The 20968-nt window shown below is 39.2% G+C and overlaps 1 protein-coding gene across 4 annotated transcripts in view; it reads right to left on the bottom strand.

The window, feature by feature from the left end:
• The window catches only part of SLC41A2 (solute carrier family 41 member 2), a 122657-nt gene that overhangs the window by 86696 nt on the left and 14993 nt on the right, over nucleotides 1–20968 (bottom strand). For 3 of the 4 annotated variants that reach the window (XM_066356229.1, XM_066356247.1, XM_066356256.1), the window contains exon 2: nucleotides 12485–13204. In XM_066356229.1, the coding sequence (XP_066212326.1) occupies nucleotides 12485–13039 (555 nt within the window). In that variant the 5' untranslated portion in view covers nucleotides 13040–13204. Of the gene's footprint in view, nucleotides 1–12484; nucleotides 13205–19097; nucleotides 19223–20968 lie in introns of those variants that run through there. The other variant, XM_066356237.1, reaches the window with a different exon arrangement.

The raw sequence follows: 20968 nt of genomic DNA, 5'->3' as shown, positions 1-20968 counted from the left end.
GGGGCTACGGCAGACCGAGTGACCCCTTGCTCAAGCCAGCGACCTTGGGTTCAAGCTGGTGAGCCTTACTCAAACCAGATGAGCCCGTGCTCAAGCCGGCGACCTCAGGGTTTCAAACCTGGGTCCTCTGTGTCCCAGTCCGATGCTCCATCCACTGCACCACCGCCTGGTCAGGCGGAAAAATGAAATTAATTCAGCACTTTGTACACATTTCCTTTTTCCACTTTCTCTGGATTTAACTTACTGTTGTAGGTTCTTAAGTGCAAAACTTGTGAATTTTCAGCTTTTCTTTTTTTCCTAATTCATGCACTTACAACTTTACATTTTCCTGTAGGTTTTGGTAAGTAGTATTTTTTTTTTATTATCATTCAGTTCAAATTATAGTCTAACTACAATTGTGATTTTTGGAGTTAATTAGAGCTTCTACTATAAAGACTTTCTATACCTCTTATTACTGATTTCTAGATTAACTGCAGTGAGAGCAAGAAACATTATAATTTCAAACCTTTGAAGTTGGTTGAAACTCACTTTATACTACAATATGGTCACCTTTAAAATTGTTCCAAGAGGCCTGACCTGTGGTGGTGCAGTGGATAACGCGTCGACCTGGAACAATCAGGTCTCCGACTGGAAACCCTGGGCTTGCCTGGTGAAGGCACTTATGGGAGTTGATGCTTCCTGTTCCTTCCCTTCTTCTGCCCACACCATTCTTCTCTTTAAAATAAATTTTTAAAAATTTGTTTTAATTTTAAAAATTGTCCCAAGTGTGCTTCTCTGCTGCCATCTGGTGTGCACCTTGGAAAATAACACCTTAGTGCAGATCAGCAGAAAATGTTAGGAATAGTGGATTATCTGTGAATGTTGAGTCCAATTTGCTGATCATATTAAGCTTTTTATATTCTTACCAGATTTTTTTGTAGGGGTCTATTGGTTCTTTTTTTTGGTGACAGACAGAGAGAGTCAGAGAAAGAGATATGAACAGACAGGAAGGGAGATGAGAAGCATCAATTCTTTGTTGTGGCACCTTAGTTGTTCATTGATTGCTTTCTTGTATGTGCCTTGATGGGGTGGTGGTGGGGGCTGCAGCAGAGCACGTGACCCCTTGCTCAAGCCAATGACCTTGGGCTCAAGCTGGTGAGCTTTGCTCAAACCAGATGAGCCTGCGCTCAAGCTGGCGACCTCGGGACTTTGAACCTGGGTCCTCCGCATCCCAGTCCAATCCTCTATCCACTGCGCCACCGCCTGGTCAGGAGGTCTATTGGTTCTTAAGTATGCTCTATCACTGAATGAGAAGTTTTTTAAATCTACTATGAGCATAAATTTGTCTATTTTCCCTTTATCTTTGTTTTACATAATTGGCATTTAAGTGCATACAAATTTGGAACTTTCTGGTAAATTAAACTTATTGATATAAAGTGCTTTTCATTTCTAGTAATGCTTTTTGCCTTCAGGTCTACCGTATGTTAGTATGTAATTTTCACTTGGTTCATGTTTTCACAATACATGTTCTCCCATTCTTTCATTTTCAATCTTTTTGTACCCTTATGTTTTAGGTAATTCAGTGGTTTATATTAGTTATAAGTAACTATTAAAATTCATAAGGAATTGATCTTGGTAGGAAGGTATGATGAAGGGGTCCAATATTGTTTTACATTCATTTGTCTCAACATTATTATATAATGCATATTCTTTCAGCTGATCTAAGAAGACAGCTGTAATATACAAAACTTCAATACTGATTTGCATCCTTACTTGACCTTCTATTCTGTTTCATCAATTTGTCTAATCACAGAGCATTACCCCCACCATTTTAATTATTGTAGCCTCATAACACAATACACTTTTTTAATAATCTTTTTTTATTATTATTATTTTGGTGAGAAAGGAGAGAGAGAGAGAGAGAGAGAGAGAAGAACATCAATCCGTTCCTGTGTGCCTGGAATGGGAATCAAACCGTCAACCTCTGCACTTCGGGACAATGTTCCAACCAACCAGGCTATCCAGCCAGGGCATAATACAATACATTTTTATATCTGGTTGGGCTAGCTCTTATTCATTATTTTGCTTTTTCAGAATTGTTCTGTGCACTGTAGGTGCTTGTCAGCATCCACTCCCTGTATTCACTGGATGCCAGTAAAGACTCTCCCTTACCCCACACTCATCATTATCTAAAATGTTTGCATACATTGCAGAATGGCCCCTGCTTGAGAATCACTGACCTTGTAGCTTTTGTAATGCCTGGAACTTGAATTATCTGGCCTGAGAATGTAGAACTTTTTTCCCCCTCAGATGTAGAAAGTTTAACACTATAGGGATTGATGACTATTACTAAGGTGACCAATCATCCTCCTTTAGGGAGGACAGTCCTTCTTTTGTAAGTTCCATCCTCCCTTGAAAAGTGTCCTCCTACATGTCCTCCTTTTTGATATTGGAAGACTAATCTGTAAATGTCCGTATTCGATCAATATAAAGTCGATCCATTGTGTGTGATGTGACGTATTTGTATTTGACATGACGATTCGTCAAGGATCAGTATCTAAATGAGTATTTTTCTTACAATTATTATTGAAAATTAATAGGCTTGTAAGCATAATTATAATACAAAATACTACAAATGGTTTTATTATGCATTTATCATATTAACTGTATTATTATTGCAATGAATAAAACGTTTCTTTTATTTATAATATTGTTTTCTTCAATTTATTTTTGTTCTCCTTTTCATTGTACAAAAGTTGGTCACCTTGCTATTACAGAATTGTATCCATTGATGAATAATTAGTGCCATAGCGCTTTCCTGTATTCTTCCCCATTTTCCAGTGGCCAGTCACATAAGGAAAATAATTCTTAATATTCTAGGGTTTATAGTCAGGACACTTTGAATGAGTCAGCTCTGGAGCAACTGCTGCTTTTGTTTGGATGGATGTGAAACGTGCCCATCTGGTTTTGGGGGCTCCTCATAATCCACAATGGCCAAAGGGAACAGGTGAGACAGGAAGTAAGAAGTTGTACTGGCTCTGAGGAGCCTCCGTTTTTTCATGTTGCCTGCTATGAGCAAGAAATTCTTTTCCTCCAGTTCCTTCCTTTTGTACTGTGGACAAAAAAGGGGCCACACAGTAAACCTGACGAGCTCAGAGGACTGTATGGTGTGGCCTTACAAAGTCAGAGATCTAAAAAAACCCTATAGGATGGTCTGAAATTAAAACTTTCTAACTAAAAGCAGTTCATGGCAGGTAGTCAAGTCCTAGGCTGGTATTTTTCCCTAACAAGGGTCAATCGTTACCTTAACTGGGTCTGTCTGTTGTCTTATTTTGCATCTATGATAATATACCTGATAACATACCTTTGGAATACCAAAGTAATTTCCTTTTTTTCCAGACTCCTCAAAGCACAACCACAGCACCAGAACAGAGACTACAAACCCCCTCATTATTATTATTGATAGGAAGAACTCATGAGTTAGAGTTTAAGCTTGAGTAATAGCGGCTTTAGTCCTAATCAATAGGCTTAATGCAGGGACCCCAAACTTATAGCCCGCGGGTCACATGCAGACCCCTGAGGCCATATATCCGGCCCCAGCCGCACTTCCGGAAGGGGCACCTCTTTCATTGGTGGTCAGTGACACAAAGCGTGGCATCGCTCACATTCAGTACTTCTTCCGGTGATGCAGGATGCTCGCATCATGGCTCCAGAAGCGTGTCATATCACTTGTTACGGCTAGCAGTGTCAAATATGGAACCAGACATTGACCATCTCATTAGCCAAAAGCAGGCCCATAGTTCCCATTGAAATACTGGTCAGTTTGTTGATTTAAATTTACTTGTTCTTTAATTTAAATATTGTATTTGTTCCCGTTTTGTTTTTTTACTTTAAAATAAGATATGTACAGTGTGCATAGGGATTTGTTCATAGTTCTTTTTATAGTCCGGCCTTCCAAAGGTCTGAGGGACAGTGAACTGGCCCCCTATGTAAAAAGTTTGGGGACCCCTGGCTTAATGGTTATTGCAAGTAAAAGCTTTGTTTCAGGAACTGGGGTACCTGACCTGGCCTACAGGACTTAATGAGATCTAGAAGCAATCCACCATTGTGCCTAGGGGTCTACAAGTAATCCACTTTTGTGCCCCAGGGGTTTGCAAGCAAAGCCTTTGTGCTCCAATTAACTATATGTCTATGATCTAACTTTCTCTTGAAATTCTAAAATACTTACTTACCCTTTTCTTTCCCTTATAAAAATATTGGCTTTGGATAGGATATTAAGATGGCTTAGGGTACATGACTCCTGTATTCTTGTATCACTGGCCACTGGATAAAGCACCCATAAAAATTCAATCCCTGTCTACTTATTCGGCTGAGTGGTGACAGTCAGCACAAACACCAATATTTCTGATTTCAGTTTGGAGATTTCTTATGTTGACAGTAAAAGTGACTGAATTAGGTGAAACAAAAGAGGAAGAGACAAGGAAATCCAGTCTAAAGTTGAATAGCTGTTTCCCATGCTCTGGGTGGGATATCTCCTAAGTAGATATGGGCTATATTTCCTGTTCACATATCAGAATCCATGGTACTGATAGGGGAACCCAAAAGTTAGAAATTTGGTTTCAATAATAATAACTTTTAGTTGTAATCAATAAGAGTTTATGTAAGGGGTTAAATTATAATAAATTATAATAATTTATTATAAGGGCGCAGTCACAGACTCTCCTACAAGGGGTTAAGGCACAGTAGATAACTAGAAGCTTAGTTCAGAAACCTTAATCTTAATTTTGCTGCCTAAGGAATACAGGGAGTTCTCTTGCAGAAGGCTCCGAGAGGCACCAGACCATCCTGGAGCAACGCCAAGGACGCCAAATGGACCTGGGCCTGTGTCGGAAGGACATTCCAGGGAGGCACTCCAGCGACCCGTCTGCCACCTCCCCCTTGTCTACGTGACTAACTTTGCAGACTGCCCCTTGCACCATTACTACCGGCCCCTGAACCCTATAAAAACAGTCAGCATCAGGACAGTGTTGAGGCAGTTCTGTTGGACATGAGTCCCCCACCTTTTTGGGTGTCTACCAATCTGAATGAAAGATACTTTTTATAACACTGGGACCCTGGTTCCATGTCTCAGTGGCAATGGGCAAACTGAAACCTGGCTTGTTCTAATAACAGTGTGGGGTATGTGATTAAAGGGTAGACCTCCCTTTTCTTAAGTGTGTGAGTCTCTGGGTACTTCCATTTTAGGATTACTGGGGGAGAGTGTAGCTGGTCCTATTTGCTTTTAATTTTTTCAGAAGTTTGGCTGTTCTGAAGTTATTTATCATATTCTGTTTCTTAACCTAGACTGTTTTATGGACAGAAAAACCTATTTCATTTTTTTTAAGACTTGATTTATTCATTTGAGAGAGAGCGAGAAAGAGAAGGGAGAGAGGAACAACAGGAAGCATCAACTCCCATATGTGCCTTGAACAGGCAAGTCCAGGGTTTCAAACCAGCGACCTCAGTGTTCCAGGTCAATACTTTATCCACTGCACCACCACAGGACAGGCAAAAACTATCTCATTTTTAAGTAGGGTATTGTGGACAGAAAACATATCATTTTTGAGATGGATATTGTGGTATGGCTATTGGTATTGTCATTTTTTTGGAGTTTAGCAGTTCTACTAGGTGTGCAGTGCTCTTATCATTGTTTTAATTTGTAACTTCCTAACGACATATGATGTTGACCTCATTTTTGTAAACTTATTTACTATCTCTTGTTGATATAAGAAACATCCACACCTGTAGCGAATTTTTATGAGTTTATTTGAGCCAAACAGAGCTTGGGATCAATCTCTCAAATGCTCCATAAAATGTCAATGTCAAAATTTCTTTTATGCCACTGGAATTAAGGAAGAAACATAAGGATGATCACATGAGGGTGGGAGAAAGCAAGGCCAGGACTGGATTACAGACGAGTTATGAGTCTTGTTCTCATAGTTTAGAAAGAGGGGACTGCCAGGATGCATTTCCAAGGGATGTTACTGTAGATGCATAGAAACAATATACAGAACTTGTTTAAAGCAAAGATAAGCCTTTTACTAAAGAAGTTATACGGGCCCTGGCCGGTTGGCTCAGCGGTAGAGCGTCGGCCTGGCGTGCAGGGGACCCAGGTTCGATTCCCGGCCAGAGCACATAGGAGAAGCGCCCATTTGCTTCTCCACCACCCCCCCTCCTTCCTCTCTGTTTCTCTCTTCTCTGTCTCTCTCTTCCCCTCCCGCAGCCGAGGCTCCATTGGAGCAAAGATGCCCCGGGCGCTGGGGATGGCTCCTTGGCCTCTGCCCCAGGCGCTAGAGTGGCTCTGGTCGCAGCAGAGCGTGGCCCCCTGGTGGGTGGGCCGGGTGGATCCCGGTCGGGCGCATGCGGGAGTCTGTCTGTCTCTCCCGGTTTCTAGCTTCAGAAAAATACAAAAAAAAAAAAAAAGTTGTTATATGCCTGGCATGTGACTACCTACCATGACCTAGGTGCTCAATTAGGGATTTATGATCAGATCACCAAGAAGTTATTTTCCATAAAATCCCATATTTTGTCCACACTGTATATCTTCCTTGGCCAGGTGTCTGTTCAGATCTTTACCCATTTTTAGTGGGGTTGTTTGTTTTAGGTATTTTGGGCAGAAATTTTTTTTATCAGATATGTGTTTTGGAAAGATTTTTCTCCCAGGTTGTGACTTGTCTTGTTATTCTCTGAACAAGTTCTTTAAGTTTATCAAATCTCCATTATTAATTTAATTTATTTCTTCATTAAATTTTATGTCCACAACTAAAAACAGAGATGATAAATTTTCATCTGTAAAGATTGGTGAAGATCAAAAAGTTGAAAAATACTCTCTTGGTAAGATTATAAGGAAATAGGCAGTCTACTCCACTACTGGTGAGAATATAAATGTTTAACTTCTTTGGGGGAATTTGGCGATATCTATCAAATGTAAAATGCGCATAATTTTCAACTCAGAACTCTACTTCAAGGAATTTATCCTATTAACAAACTTGCACATGAGTTCAAACACATACATTTATATAATGAGTTTACTTCATCATTACTCATAATAGCAAAGGACTCAAGGCTATTTAAATCACCTTCATTAGGTAAACTGTGAAAGATAGAAGAGAGAGGGTAGTCATAAAATTAAGTCCCTGTTCTAATTATGTCTGAGGTAGGCAGTACACCTGTTCTTCCCAGTTACAAAGAAAATGAATTCTTTTTTTTAAATCACTCAAATTAATTGGTTAGTTGGGTTTCAATTTCTTACAAAAGTAGAGTTCTGACCAGTAGAAAGTGATATAAAGAAAACATATTTTCCTCATAAACAAGAAGATAATATAGTAATTAAAGGCATAAGTTTTAGAGTCAGCAAACTTAGGTTTAATTCAGCAATTTACCAGTTGTATAATCTTAAGTCATTTAATCTCTAAGCATCACACATAAACTGGAAATAACATCACCTACCTTGGAGTCCTCATAAGAATCAAATGAGATCACTCATGCAATGTACTGCCAAAAAACATTCAATGAATGAGACCTGTTAACATTACTCCATTTACTGAACATTTATCTCCCAGGTACTGTAAGTGGTTTACATTCTCTTTTACTAAATTCTTTAATTTGGGGCCCAGAATGCATAAAAGGGCACAAGTCCTGATGAACATAGATGCTAAAATTCTCAAAATATTAGCAAGCTGGATCCAGCAATACATTAGAAAGATCATATACCGTGACCAACTGAAATTTATTCCAGAGATGGAAAGTTGGTAAAATATTTGCAAATCAATAAACACAATACATCACATAAACCAAATGGATGATAAAAGTCACATGATCATATCAATAGATGCAGAAAAGGCATTTGATAAAATCAGGCACCCATTATGATAAAAAACTCTCAGCAAAGTGGGAATATAAGGAATATACCTCAATATAATAACAGCCATATATAGCAGAATCACAGCCAACATCATATTCAATGGGCAAAACTAAAAGTATTTCCCTTAAGATCCAGAACCAGACAGAGATGTCTGCTTTCACCACTCTTATTCAACACAGTACTAGAAGTTCTAGCCACAGCAATCAGACAAGAAAAAGAAATTAAAGGCACCTATATTGGAAAGGAGGAAGTAAAACTGTTATTGCTTGCAGATCACATGATATTGTACATAGAAAACCCTAAAGTCTCCACCAAAATACTACTAGATTTAATACATGAATTCAGCAAAGTAACAGGATACAAAATCAATATTCAGAAGTTGGTGGCATTCTTATACACCAATAATGAACTATCTCTATCTAATTAAGTGAGATTAAGAAAACAATCTCATTTACTACTGCAACAACAAAAAAAAATAAGGTACCTAGCAATAAATTTAACCAAGGAGGTAAAAGAACTATACTTGGATAATTATAGGATACCAAAGAAATTGAAGAAGATACAAATAAGTAAGTGGAAGCATATACCATGTTTATAGATTGGAAGAATTAACATCATTAAAATGCCCACACCACCCAAAGTAATCTACAGATTCAACACAATGCTTATTAAAATGCATATTTTGGCCCTGGCCGGTTGGCTCAGCGGTAGAGCATCGGCCTGGCGTGCAGAAGTCCCGGGTTCGATTCCTGGCCAGGGCACACAGGAGAAGCGCCCATCTGCTTCTCCACCCCTCCCCCTCTCCTTCCTCTCTGTCTCTCTCTTCCCCTCCCGCAGCCGAGGCTCCACTGGAGCAAAGATGGCCCGGGCGCTGGGGATGGCTCTGTGGCCTCTGCCTCAGGCGCTAAAATGGCTCTGGATGCAACAGAGTGACGCCCCAGAGGGGCAGAGCATCGCCCCCGGGTGGGCATGCTGGGTGGATCCCGGTCGGGCGCATGTGGGAGTCTGTCTGACTGCCTCCCCGTTTCCAGCTTTGGAAAAATGAAAAAAAAAAAAAAATGCATATTTCGCCTGACCTGTGGTGGTGCAGTGGATAAAACATCGACCTAGAATGCTGAGGTCACTGGTTCAAAACCCCAGACTTGCCTGGTCAAGGCACATATGGAAGTTGATGCTTCCTGCTCTTCCTCCCCTCCTCTCTCTAACCTTCCCCCCCCATCTAAAATGAATAAATAAAATCTTAAAATGCAGAATGGATTGGAATATCAAGCTATCATTTAAAATAAATAAATAAAATAAAATGCATATTTCACAGAACTACAACAAATATTCCAAAAGTATATTTGGAACCAAAAAAGATCCCGAATAGCCTCAGCTATCTTGAGAAAGAGCAAAATTGGAGGCCGCACAATACCCGATATCAAACTACTACCATATTTCCCCATGTATAAGATGTTCCTATGTATAAATAAGATGCACCTTAATTTTGGGGCCTGAAATTTGAAAAAAAATTTATTACATAAAGTTATTGAACTCAAGTTTTACTCATCATAAAATTCATACAACTCCTCAGCAAGTGCAAAAAAGCAGGAATGCAAGTTTAAAAATCTACAACCGCCTGACCAGGTGGTGGCGCAGTGGATAGAGCGTCGGACTGGGATGCGGAAGGACCCAGGTTCGAGACCCCAAGGTGGCCAGCTTGAGCGCGGGCTCATCTGGCTTAAGCAAAGAGCTCACCAGCTTGGACCCAAGGTCGCTGGCTCCAGCAGGGGGTTACTCGGTCTGCTGAAGGCCCGTGGTCAAGGCACATGTGAGAAAGCAATCAATGAACAACTAAGAAGTCGCAACGCGCAATGAGAAACTGATGATTGATGCTTCTCATCTCTCTCCGTTCCTGTCTGTCTGTCCCTGTCTATCTCTGCCTCTGTAAAAAAATAAAAATAAATAAATAAATAAATAAAAATCTACAACCACTGTATAAGACGCACCTGGTTTTTAGGCCCCAAATTTTTTGGAAAAAGGTGCATCTTATACATGGGTATAAATATGGTATATGACAAGGCCTTAGTAATCAAAAAGCCTGGTACTGACTGGCATAAGAACAGGCATACAGATCAACTGAACTGAACAGAGAACCCAGAAATAAACCCATGCCTTTATGGTCAATTAATATTTGACAAAGGAGGCAGAGCACACAATGGAATAAAGACAGTCTCTTCAATAAACAGTGTTGGGAAATTTGACAGGTAAATGCAAAAAAAAATGAAACTAGACCACTGACTTACACCATACACAAGAATAAACTCAAAATGGATAAAATACGTAAATATAAGTTGTGAAACCATAAAAATCCTAGAAGAAAGCATAGGCAGTAAAATTGCAGACATCTCTCAGGAAATATTTTTGCTGATATATCTCTTTGGGGAAGGGAAACAAAGGAAAAATTAAACAATGAGACTACATCAAACTAAAAAGCTTTTGGACAGCAAAAGAAACCATCCATAAAATGAAAAGGGAACCCACTAAATGAGAGAACATATTTTCCAATAATATATCTGATGATGGGTAAATTTCCCAAAATATAAAGAATTTATACAACTCAACACCAGGAAGATAAACAGTCCATTAAAAAATGGGCAAAGACCTGAACAGACACTTCTCCAAAAAGGACATACAGATGGCCAACGGACATATGAAGGAATGCTCAATGTCACTAATCATCAGAGAAATGCAAATTAAAACTACAATGAGATATCACCCACATGCCAGAATGGCTTTCATCAATAAATCAACAAATAAGAGCTGACAAGAATGTGGAGAGCCTGACCAGGCAGTGGCGCAGTGGATAGAGCGTCGGACTGAGATGTAGAGGACCCAGGTTCAAGACCCCAAGGTCACCAGCTTGAGCACGGGCTCATCTGGTTTGAGCAAAGCTCACAAGCTTTGACCCAAGGTCGCTGGCTCGAGCAAGGGGTTACTCAGTCTGCTGTAGCCCCACAGTCAAGGCACATATGAGAAAGCAATCAATGGACAACTAAGATGTCACAACGAAAAACTGATGATTGATGCTTCTCATCTCTCCGTTCCTGTCTGTCCTGTCTGTCTGTCCCTGTCTATCCCTCTCTCTGACTCTCTCTCTGTCTCTGTTTAAAAAAAAAAAAAAAAAGAATGTGGAGAAAAGGGAATCGCACTGTTGGTGTGGGAATGCAGACTGGTGCAGCCACTGTGGAAAACAGTACAGAACTTCCTCAAAAAATTAAAAATGGAACTGCCTTTTGACCCAATGACCCCACTTCTGAGAATATATCCTAAGAATACCAAAACACTAAGTCAAAAGAATGTATGCACCCCTGTGTTCACTACACCGTTATGTACAATAGCCAAGATCTGGAAGCAGCTCAAGTGCCCATCAGTAGATGAGTACATAAAAAAACTGTGATACATTTACACAATGGAATACTACGACACGGCTGTTAAAAAGAAAGAAATCTTAATTTTTGTGACAGCATGAATGGACCTATAGGGTATTATGCTGAGTGAAATAAATCAGAGAAAGGTACCACATGATTTCACTCATATGTGGAAGCTAATGAACAAAATAAACTGACGAACAAAATAGAAAAAGACTCAGATACAGAGAACAGACTGACAGCTGTCAGAGGGGTGGGGTGATTGGAAGACTGATGACAGGTGAAAGGATTAAGCCAAAAAAACACCACATATATATAGACACAGACAACAAGGTGGTGATAGCCAGAGGGAAAGGGAGTGGGGCAGTAGGTAGAGGTGGGCAGAAGTGCAGGGAAGGGGACCTGGGGATGAAAAGAGACTCTGCACCTGACCAGATGGTGGCGCAGTGGATACAGCATTGGACTGGGACAGAAGACCCAGGTTCAAAACCCCAAGGTCGCCAGTTTGACCATGGGCTCATCTAGTTTGAGCAAGGTTCACCAGCTTGAGCCCAAGGTCACTGGCTCAAGCAAAGGGTTACTCCATCTGCTGTAGCCCCTGGTCAAGGCACATATGAGAAAGCAATCAATGAATAACTAAGGAGCCGCGATGAAGAATTGATGCTTCTCATCTCTCTCCCTTCCTGTCTGTCTGTTCCTATCTGTCCCTCTCTCTGTCTCTGTCACAAAAAATAAGTAAATAATAAATAAATAAAAAGAAAGAAAAGAGACTTTGCTTGGGGCAATGGATACAGATGGTGTTTTACTGAGTTGCACACTTGAAATCTGTATCCCAATAAATTCAATTTAAAAAAATAAATTATAAATAAAATCATACAGGTCTGGAAAAAAAAGGTCTGCTAGCATGTACAATAAACTCATAACAATGGTAATCTCAGAAGGTGAAGAGTTTGGTCTGGAGATGAGGAATAGGGAAGACCCTATTTACACTCTATATCGTTTGAACCCATTTTGGGTAACTTTATTATTGTAATACCTTATGAAGACTTACAAAGAGCAAATTCTCCAGCAGAATCAGCATCAGTTCATTTTACTAAGGGATAACTTAAATCTAAGTTAAGTGTTTGAGATGAGTAAACTATATGAAGCACTTTAAACAACAAAGACAGTGGAGTTAAAGATAAAAATCTACCTGGACTATATCCAACACCATGCCAGCAGAAACTGTTCCAAAACCAGCTAGCAAAAATGGCACAAGTATCTGCAATGCCATGACCCCACTGGACTCCTTTGGTAGTTTTTGGTTTGCTTCCACGAGGACATCTTCATCACCATCACTGGAGACATCTTCAGCTGGCAACATAGCAGTCGTTTCTGAAGTCTCCCCTCCATCACAGTAATTGTAGTTGGCATAGTCATCGTACCTTTGGCTACAGCTTGATTGTGTGTGCCCATTACTGCCATGGAAAGACTGCTCTGAGAAGTTGTGATACTCCATGTGCTGCTCAGATCTAGTGCTAAATGTCTGTGCTGCAGGTGATAACCCATCTTGCCAAATGTCATTTGCTTTCTTGTGCCTGTCGTCCTGGTTTTTCTGGTAAATTACTGGAACCATATTCAACAGTAAGTTTAAAAACTTATCAGATTGAACTGTACTTAAAGTTAAAGTCCAGTCTACAAAACCTCCTCCACTACTTGGACCATCACTTGTTTTATTAGTAACAGATCTTCCTTTACTATTAGTCATATTGTCATCGCAGAAGACCCTGTCCTCCTTAGACCTCAAGCTTCATGAACCATAGCAGGTGAATCAGAATCACATGACATCGGTTTAAATTAAGATGTTGAATTCATTTTGTAGAAAATGTTTCCACTAATAAAAGATGTTTAGGGTGCCACACAGGGATTGGATCTGGAAAAGAAAAAAAATAAAGTTATTTTTAAAAATCAGATGAACTATCTTGATACTTAAGATTTTCAAGTTAAAAATATAAAACACATGCCTGACCTATGGTGATGCAGTGGATAAAAGGGTCGACCTGAGACGGTGAGGTCCCCAGTTTGAAACCCTGGGGCTTGCCCAGTTAAGGCACACACAGTAAGCAACTAAAAGTTGATATTTCCTGTTCCCCCCCTTTTCCTTTCTCTCTCTCCTCTCTCTAAAATGAATAAAATCTTACAATGAAAAACGTTATAAAACTCGTATGTTCTTAAACCAACCCTAAGGTACTGACATACTTCATGGGCTTAACATAAAACTGCTTTGTGCCATACTACTGCTTTATATGCAGACATATCGTACAGAGCTATTTTCTTTTTCTTTCTTTTTTTTTTTTTTACAGAGACAGAGAGAGAGTCAGAGAGAGGGATAGACAGGGACTGACAGACAGGAACGGAGAGATGAGAAGCATCAATCATTAGTTTTTCATTGCACATTGCGACACCTTAGTTGCTCATTGATTGCTCTCTCATATATGCCTTGACCGTGGGCCTTCAGCAGATCGAGTAACTCCTTGCTCAAGCCAGTGATCTTGGGTCCAAGCTGGTGAGCTTTGGCTCAAACCAGATGAGCCCACGCTCAAGCTGACAACCTTGGAGTCTCGAACCTGGGTCCTTGGCATCCCAGTCCAATGCTCTATCCACTGCGCCTCCGCCTGGTCAGGCCGTAAAGAGCTATTTTCTGTGCTCAATATTGGTTATATTTTTCTTATCTTTGCATATTTCATATAATTAGTGCCTATGAAAACCCTTCAACTGTCTCTTAAGTTCTACAATGGACAAATTTACTAAATAAAGTGATAGCTTCCATTACTATAGAGAGGTCTCAGAATCAAACTGCTACAATCTTTTCCATATCTCAGTACACAGTAAAAGGTAAGACATATGATATTATATTTTAAGCACATTAAATAATAAGCTGTTACCTATTTATATCTTAATGTACATTTTGTTATTAAATTGTGGAGACAGTGATAATGTCTGCCATAAAAATACTTGTCAAATATCTTGAATACTGTACTGGGCATTTATTTCACATATAAAATTAGACTGGAGCAATATTTGTAGTTCTAACATACAAAAAATTCATTAAATTGATTTAGGAGTATAATCCCTCTATTATCTAGGAAAAGGGATTACAAATATTCTCTTAATCCTCTATTTTGCAAACCAACCAAAAGAAAGCTTGTAATGCACTTATCCCTTAATACCCTTCTCCCAGTCTGCTCTGACCCACAATTACAGAGTAGGCCTCTGACTGGACAGCCGTGGCCAGATTCTCTGTACAGACTTTAACTCAGAGACACAGACACATACCGGTACATACTATAGCTGGTTCGAGAGTGATGGGCACTGAAGCTGCAAGGCCATGCCCCGCCTGCCCTGGTAGAAAGCCTATTTGAATGGCTGCTGCCATCACTGCAAATGCTTTCAAAGCTATCTATCACAATGGATCTAAAGGCCTCATGTGTTTCTCTGGAAACTGGCACTGATTTGACCCACCATAGATGGTCTCACTGCCTAAATGGACTGCCTACCTACCAAGCTAGACTGAGAATTGTTGCTGCTAACACTGCTGCTTTTAATAAAAATCATTATATTCTTCAATATTTTTTTCAATGTCTTAAACTATCCATCTCTTCTCCTTGGATAGGAAGATCAATACCAAAGAATGGCAAAGAAAAGAGGAAAAGGGGCCGTGTAGGGGACAGGTGGGCACTGAGGCACGGCTTATGTAAGTCATCCTTCACTTGTTGTCCTTTTCCTCCTGTGATTATGTATATTCTTACTGGGGAACATTCTTAAAATATAGATTCGAGGACCCCTCCCTCCACCTACTGCCTCAGCATAGCTATGTTTGAGGCCTTAAATCTTTTCTTTTGAGCTCCCCAAGTGATTTCAGTGCAGACTACCTATGGACTTGCACTGAGAATCCAATGAGTAGACTAAGTACCAGTTGCCAATTTTGGCCATCCACAGATTGATGGGTATACAAAGTCAGTGTTTAAAGAAAATCAGATGGATGGAAACAATGTCCAGGGTGAAGCAGAGGAGAAACTAAGCAGTCCCAGAAAGAGAAATAAATAAGCCAGAAGAGCCTCCTGAGAACCTTGCATGTAATGAGAGGTTCAACTATATGTCTGGAACTGATGAAATTCCTGGCAGCCTGAAATGAGTCAGATTGGGTGAGTTTCTCTTCCTGCAACCCACTCACCTCTTTTTAAATTGTGAGCATCTCACTGTCTCAAAGATGTCTTTAATCAAACAAAATAGAAAACAAAGAGATTGAGTTTGCAGACAAGTCTATTACACGGAAAGGCAAGTGGTGGATATGGGCCGTTTCTTCTTCTTGAAGAATTATCAGGTTGATCAAAAATGAAATGCAGAGAAATGTAGATAAACCAGAAAGATGGATGACAGTATCTGTATCACCATTCAGTCACACTAAAATTCAGAAAGCTCAAAATGTATTCTTGGGAAACCTGACCTACAGTAAAATAGAGGGTAAGGAAGAAAAGAAAGAGAGGGATTTCCCAAGACAAGTCATCTCTCTTAGAATATATGCAGGACATAGCTAAACACAGAGTCTACACTGAGATGGCCGGTCAGATCTAGATGCACAGGCATGTCCAGTTCATAATTTTGTTGTTGTTGTATTCCTACTTCAGTATGAGCTATTGAGGTTAGATGGAGAAACACTTCACCAGGTCCACTGTGTGCAGAGACCAATACAGAGCCTTTGTGTAAATTTAAAAACAGAGTGACTCCTGGAAAAAGGAAGCTCATGAGTAGTGCCTCGCATCCCAGTCCGATGCTCTATCCATTTCCATTGCAACACCACCTGGTTATGCAGGAACCACTGACTTAAAAGAAAATAAAACTAGTATTACAATTCTTATGAATTCAATTTAGTTACAAAAACAAAAAAACAGCCTGACCAGGCGGTGGCGCAGTGGATAGAATGTCGGACTGGGATGCAGAGGACCCAGGTTCGAGACCCTGAGGTCGCCAGCTTGAGCGTGGGATCATCTGGCTTGAGCAAAAGCTCACCAGCTTGAACCCAAGGTCTCTGGCTAGAGCAAGGGGTTACTCAGTCTGCTGAAGGCCCACGGTCAAGGCACGTATGAGAAAGCAATCAATGAACAACTAAGGAGTCGCAGCGAAAAACTGATGATTGATGCTTCTCATCTCTCTGTTCCTGTCTGTCCCTATCTATCTCTCTGATTCTCTCTCTGTCTCTGTAAAAAAAACAAAACACATTACTGCTAGAATTCCTTATTTTTAAAAGTTAAGGAAAAGAAGTGTCTGGTATGTGCGTTGATTTACTAAAGCCGTGTCTCAGGGACATCTGCCCATTGTGCTGGAACAGGCATTCTGTTCCATTGCAAAGTTAAATGACAGCACTTGAAAAATCCAGCTAGCTCTGCATTAGCAAGCCTAAATCATGCCGGATTACTAAACACACCATTATATGGGAGTTTAATACTCTATTATCTTCCCATAACAACAACAAAAAGGGCTTAATGTAATCTACTACCAGTAATTATCACATTTAGTGGGGGGAAAAATCAAAACTTGTTGATCAGGTGAATATTTTATATTTGTATAAATAAACATAAAACCACAGTATTGTCACACACACACACACACAACCTAGACGTCTAAGTACAGTTATTACGTATTCTTACTTTTGCCATTCTGCAAGTGTACATTTCGTTCCTTTCATTTTCTTTTTTATGAACACATTTTCTATGTTTGTTTGTTACTAAAATGTTGATAGTTCCCAAACAGGACCTATTATATGCTCAGTTATATTAGCTTTCAGAGAGATCATATTTATTTGTAAGAAAGATACATCAAAAACAAGCCAATGGCCTGACCTGTGGTGGTGCAGTGGATAAAGCATCGACCTGGAAATGCTGAGGTCGCTGTTTCGAAACCCTGGGCTTGCCTGGTCAAGGCACATATGGGAGTTGATGCTTCCAGCTCCTCCCCCTTCTCTCTCTCTCTGTCTCTCCTCTCTCTCCCTCTCTGTCTCTCTCTCTCCTCTCTAAAAATGAATAAATAAATAAATAATTTTTTAAAAAACAAGCCAACGAATCAACTACAATCCACAGCTAAACCATTTCAACTTATTGAGAAAAATGTTGACAGAGTAAATATGGTGTGTGTCCTAGAACTAAGTATAGTTCATAAACAAAGTACAGTTTATTCCACCAAGTGCCATCAGTCAGATTATATCTAGTCCCACCAAACCAATCAACTGAAATATATAGGGGGAAATGCATTTAACTGGGTATTCTGATTAAATTGAAAGCAATACATGAATAGGTTATCTATTTTTTATAATACAGGAGGCAAATAATTGCCAGAAATATCAGTTAGTGTTACTGTTTTAAACAAATGGATGAATGGCTGGATAAAAAACGAGATGAATCAGAGAACTGTTTTGAAGTTGAGAAAGTGCTTTTAAACAAAAAAGATTTCCCCTACTCTATCTTAAACATTGCTTATCTATATCTTACTAAGAAAAACTACTCAACATTTAATAATGTGCTCCTGTAATTGACATTCATTTATTTCCTGCAAACTACCACTAAGAACACATCACCTCCTCATGAATCCTTATTTAGGAATTACAGCTACAGAAAGCCATGCTACTGAAAACTGGCGTTTTTACTTTTCTTTAATGAAGACTGAACCTACTTTTTTTAAACTTTAGCAGCAAGGAAGTTCGCAGTTACCCGTGAAACTGAAATCTGTGATCAACGTATTCATCGTAACATTATACTCCTAGTTTTATTTTCTTTGGTACTGGTTTTATAATTCTTCTTTTAAGGATTTTTTAAAATGTTTACTTTATTGATTATAGAGAGAGGAAGGGAGAGAGAAGGAGAGGCAGGAAGATCAATCTGTTCCTGTTTGTGCCCTGACCAGGGATCGAACCAGCAACCTTTGCACTTCGGGACACTGCTCTAATCAATCAAACTATCCAGCCAGGGTTATAAATCATTTTTGAAACCAATATTTCTTGCATGTGTTGTTTTTATAAACTGACTCTACACACTTGTGTAAAAGATAGTGTACATAAGACTAAAACATAAATAAAACATTCTCTTAGTTTTTCTCTGGTACTTATTGTATAAATCTGAAATACCTAAATTTAGAAACTAAGTATGGAGAGTTCATCAGCATTTCAAGAGAGTAGAAATTATTATTCAGAACTTATACAGAAGTATACTTTCATAATTCTACCCTTAACACGTCCTTATACTCCGAGAAAGAATTCAATTTTAAAAATGCAAACCCACTTCTGGGACCTACTTAAAATATGCCTTGACTCTTTGTATAATTAAACTGAAAATTGAAAATAAAACCTTCCAGAAAGTTAAGGTAAGAAAGAATGCCAATGTGTGAAATTTTTAAAAATATTTTTTAAGAAAAGGGAAAGGAAGAAAGGAAGCTGACATGTCAAAGTTTAAAAGAAAAGCAAAACTTTCTTTTTAAGAAAAATGAGAAGAAAAAAATTATATGCCACCTGTAAGGTTATCATTTTTATTCTACATTTTAAGATTAAGAGTCTCTTGTCATGTTCAGCTTTCCCATTCCAAATATTTACTCAGAGCACTTTTATTTATCCAGGGCCCTTTCCTTCCCCCAGGGAAGTGAGCTGGAGCTGAAGCAGCAGGCTACCTGGATGAGCGGGCCACCCAAATAACATTACCTTCTGACTAGGCACTAGGGGATGAACTAGGACCGCTCCTACACTGAGGTCTTCCTCAGGGAGTGGCCGAGAAATACCTTACCTCGCTGGGATATCTCCACTCAGGGAGATGAAGCCCGGTCTTCTGCCTTCCCCAAATTGCACTTTCCCTCAATCGTGTTCCCTGGTACAGACTACGAAGTTGGTTCAACTGCACAAACTCCCTACAGCGACTACACACAGATTAGATAAACTACAGGTACACAGTGTTATGTTACTCAATTATCTTGGCATCAAACTGAAACAATGACCTAACTCATCACCTTTACTCCCTGTAATCAAGTCTCTACCCTTTGGTCAGGGCTGTACACTTTTTTATTCAAATACCAGTTGAAAAAAAAAAAAAAAGGAGCCATTTTTCTGAATGGTTCTAAGTCCAACTTGAAGTTCAAACTAAAACTACTCTCAAAGCCACTCAAAACCAGCTTTTGTTGCCACAAAATGGTCTTTTGCTCATAAAAACATACCTTCTTTCACACCCCATTTGAAACTGTGCTTCCAACATCCATTGGCATAGAGTTTCTTTTGTTTTTTTAACAGAAAATGTGTTAAATATGTGTTCAATATTTAACATAGCAATATGTGTTCAATGTAAATGAAAACTAAAAAAAAAGTCAAGGATAAAAAAATTAATCACTGATCACATATTTGTGTATATGATGGTAATATTATATTATATATATCGTATTTTTCGCTCCATAAGATGCACTTTTTTCCCCAAAAGTGGAGGGGAAAATGCCTGTGCATCTTACGGAGCAAATGTTCATTTTTTTTTAGCTGCTGCGGGTTCCCAGACAACTAGAAGAGTATTTGAACATTAAAGTCTCTTCTCATTTGTTAATAACAGTGCTAATGGTTGTTAATACTGCTGTTGAGTTTACATTGTTGAAATATTATTGTGGTATATTTTATTAAATATTTTAACACCCATTTGGTTCAGAATATTTTTTTTATTTTCCTCCTTAAAACCCTAGGTGTGTCTTATGGTCAGGTGCAGCTTATGATGCGAAAAATATGATATATATGTTAAAACAAAAATGGTTCACATTGTACATACTGTTTTTCATCCAGCTGTTTGCATTTCAAAAAGTATTTAAAATTTTTCCTTATCAGTATTAATTTAGTTATTTTTAATGGCTACTTACAATTTGCTGTTTCTAAAACTCCCAGGAGCCCTAAGATTTCTTGTTTCTTTTCTGCTTTTCCCTCACTGCGCACTCCCCAGTGAGAACACCACAACTAGAAGGCAACCGCCTTCCTTCAATCAGCACATCCCAAATGCTTTCAGACAACTGCCACCACGCCGCTGTGTCTGTTCCTCAGAACCATGATTTCACTTATAGCGTATGTTTGTTAGACGACTATGAATCAATCACTCTCTCTGCCCCACCAAGCTCCAAGCATGGGCCAGGCCACCCTCTCATCCGTGGTGTGTCTTCCCCATAATTCACCATGCACAATTCAAAATGAAAATAACTCCACACAAAACACAAGTCACAAACAGTATGATTTTACTCAGAAAGATGACCTCATTGTTTCTTTAAAAAGTATAAAACGTTAAATTATTTAAATGTTGTCCTCTTTTTGTGCTCCCTCCCTAATGCTCAAACACAGGCTGAGATTGCCTGTTAAGCGACGTCCCTGGAGACTGAGACACATTTTGTTCTAAGGGGTAGTCTGAGTCTAAATCCACATTACAAAATCTACACACAATCAAAACTCCACACCTGAGTGAGTATACTGATTCTGGTGGAGTACGTTTTGAAAAGGAGAATATTAACCGCCTGTTTAAAGCAGTACTGTTCACGGGAATCACTGGCAAATGCTTTACACTGTTTGAAATTTTATGAAGCATACTGAGATTTTCACCGTGCTTTCATTAGGTGAATAAATAACATGACTTGCCTTAGGATA

The sequence above is a fragment of the Saccopteryx leptura genome, chromosome 1, assembly GCF_036850995.1.
Source record: "Saccopteryx leptura isolate mSacLep1 chromosome 1, mSacLep1_pri_phased_curated, whole genome shotgun sequence".
NCBI classification, from domain to species: Eukaryota; Metazoa; Chordata; class Mammalia; order Chiroptera; family Emballonuridae; genus Saccopteryx; species Saccopteryx leptura.
Note: the sequence above shows the minus strand (reverse complement) of the source record. Positions and strands in the feature narration are given on the sequence as shown.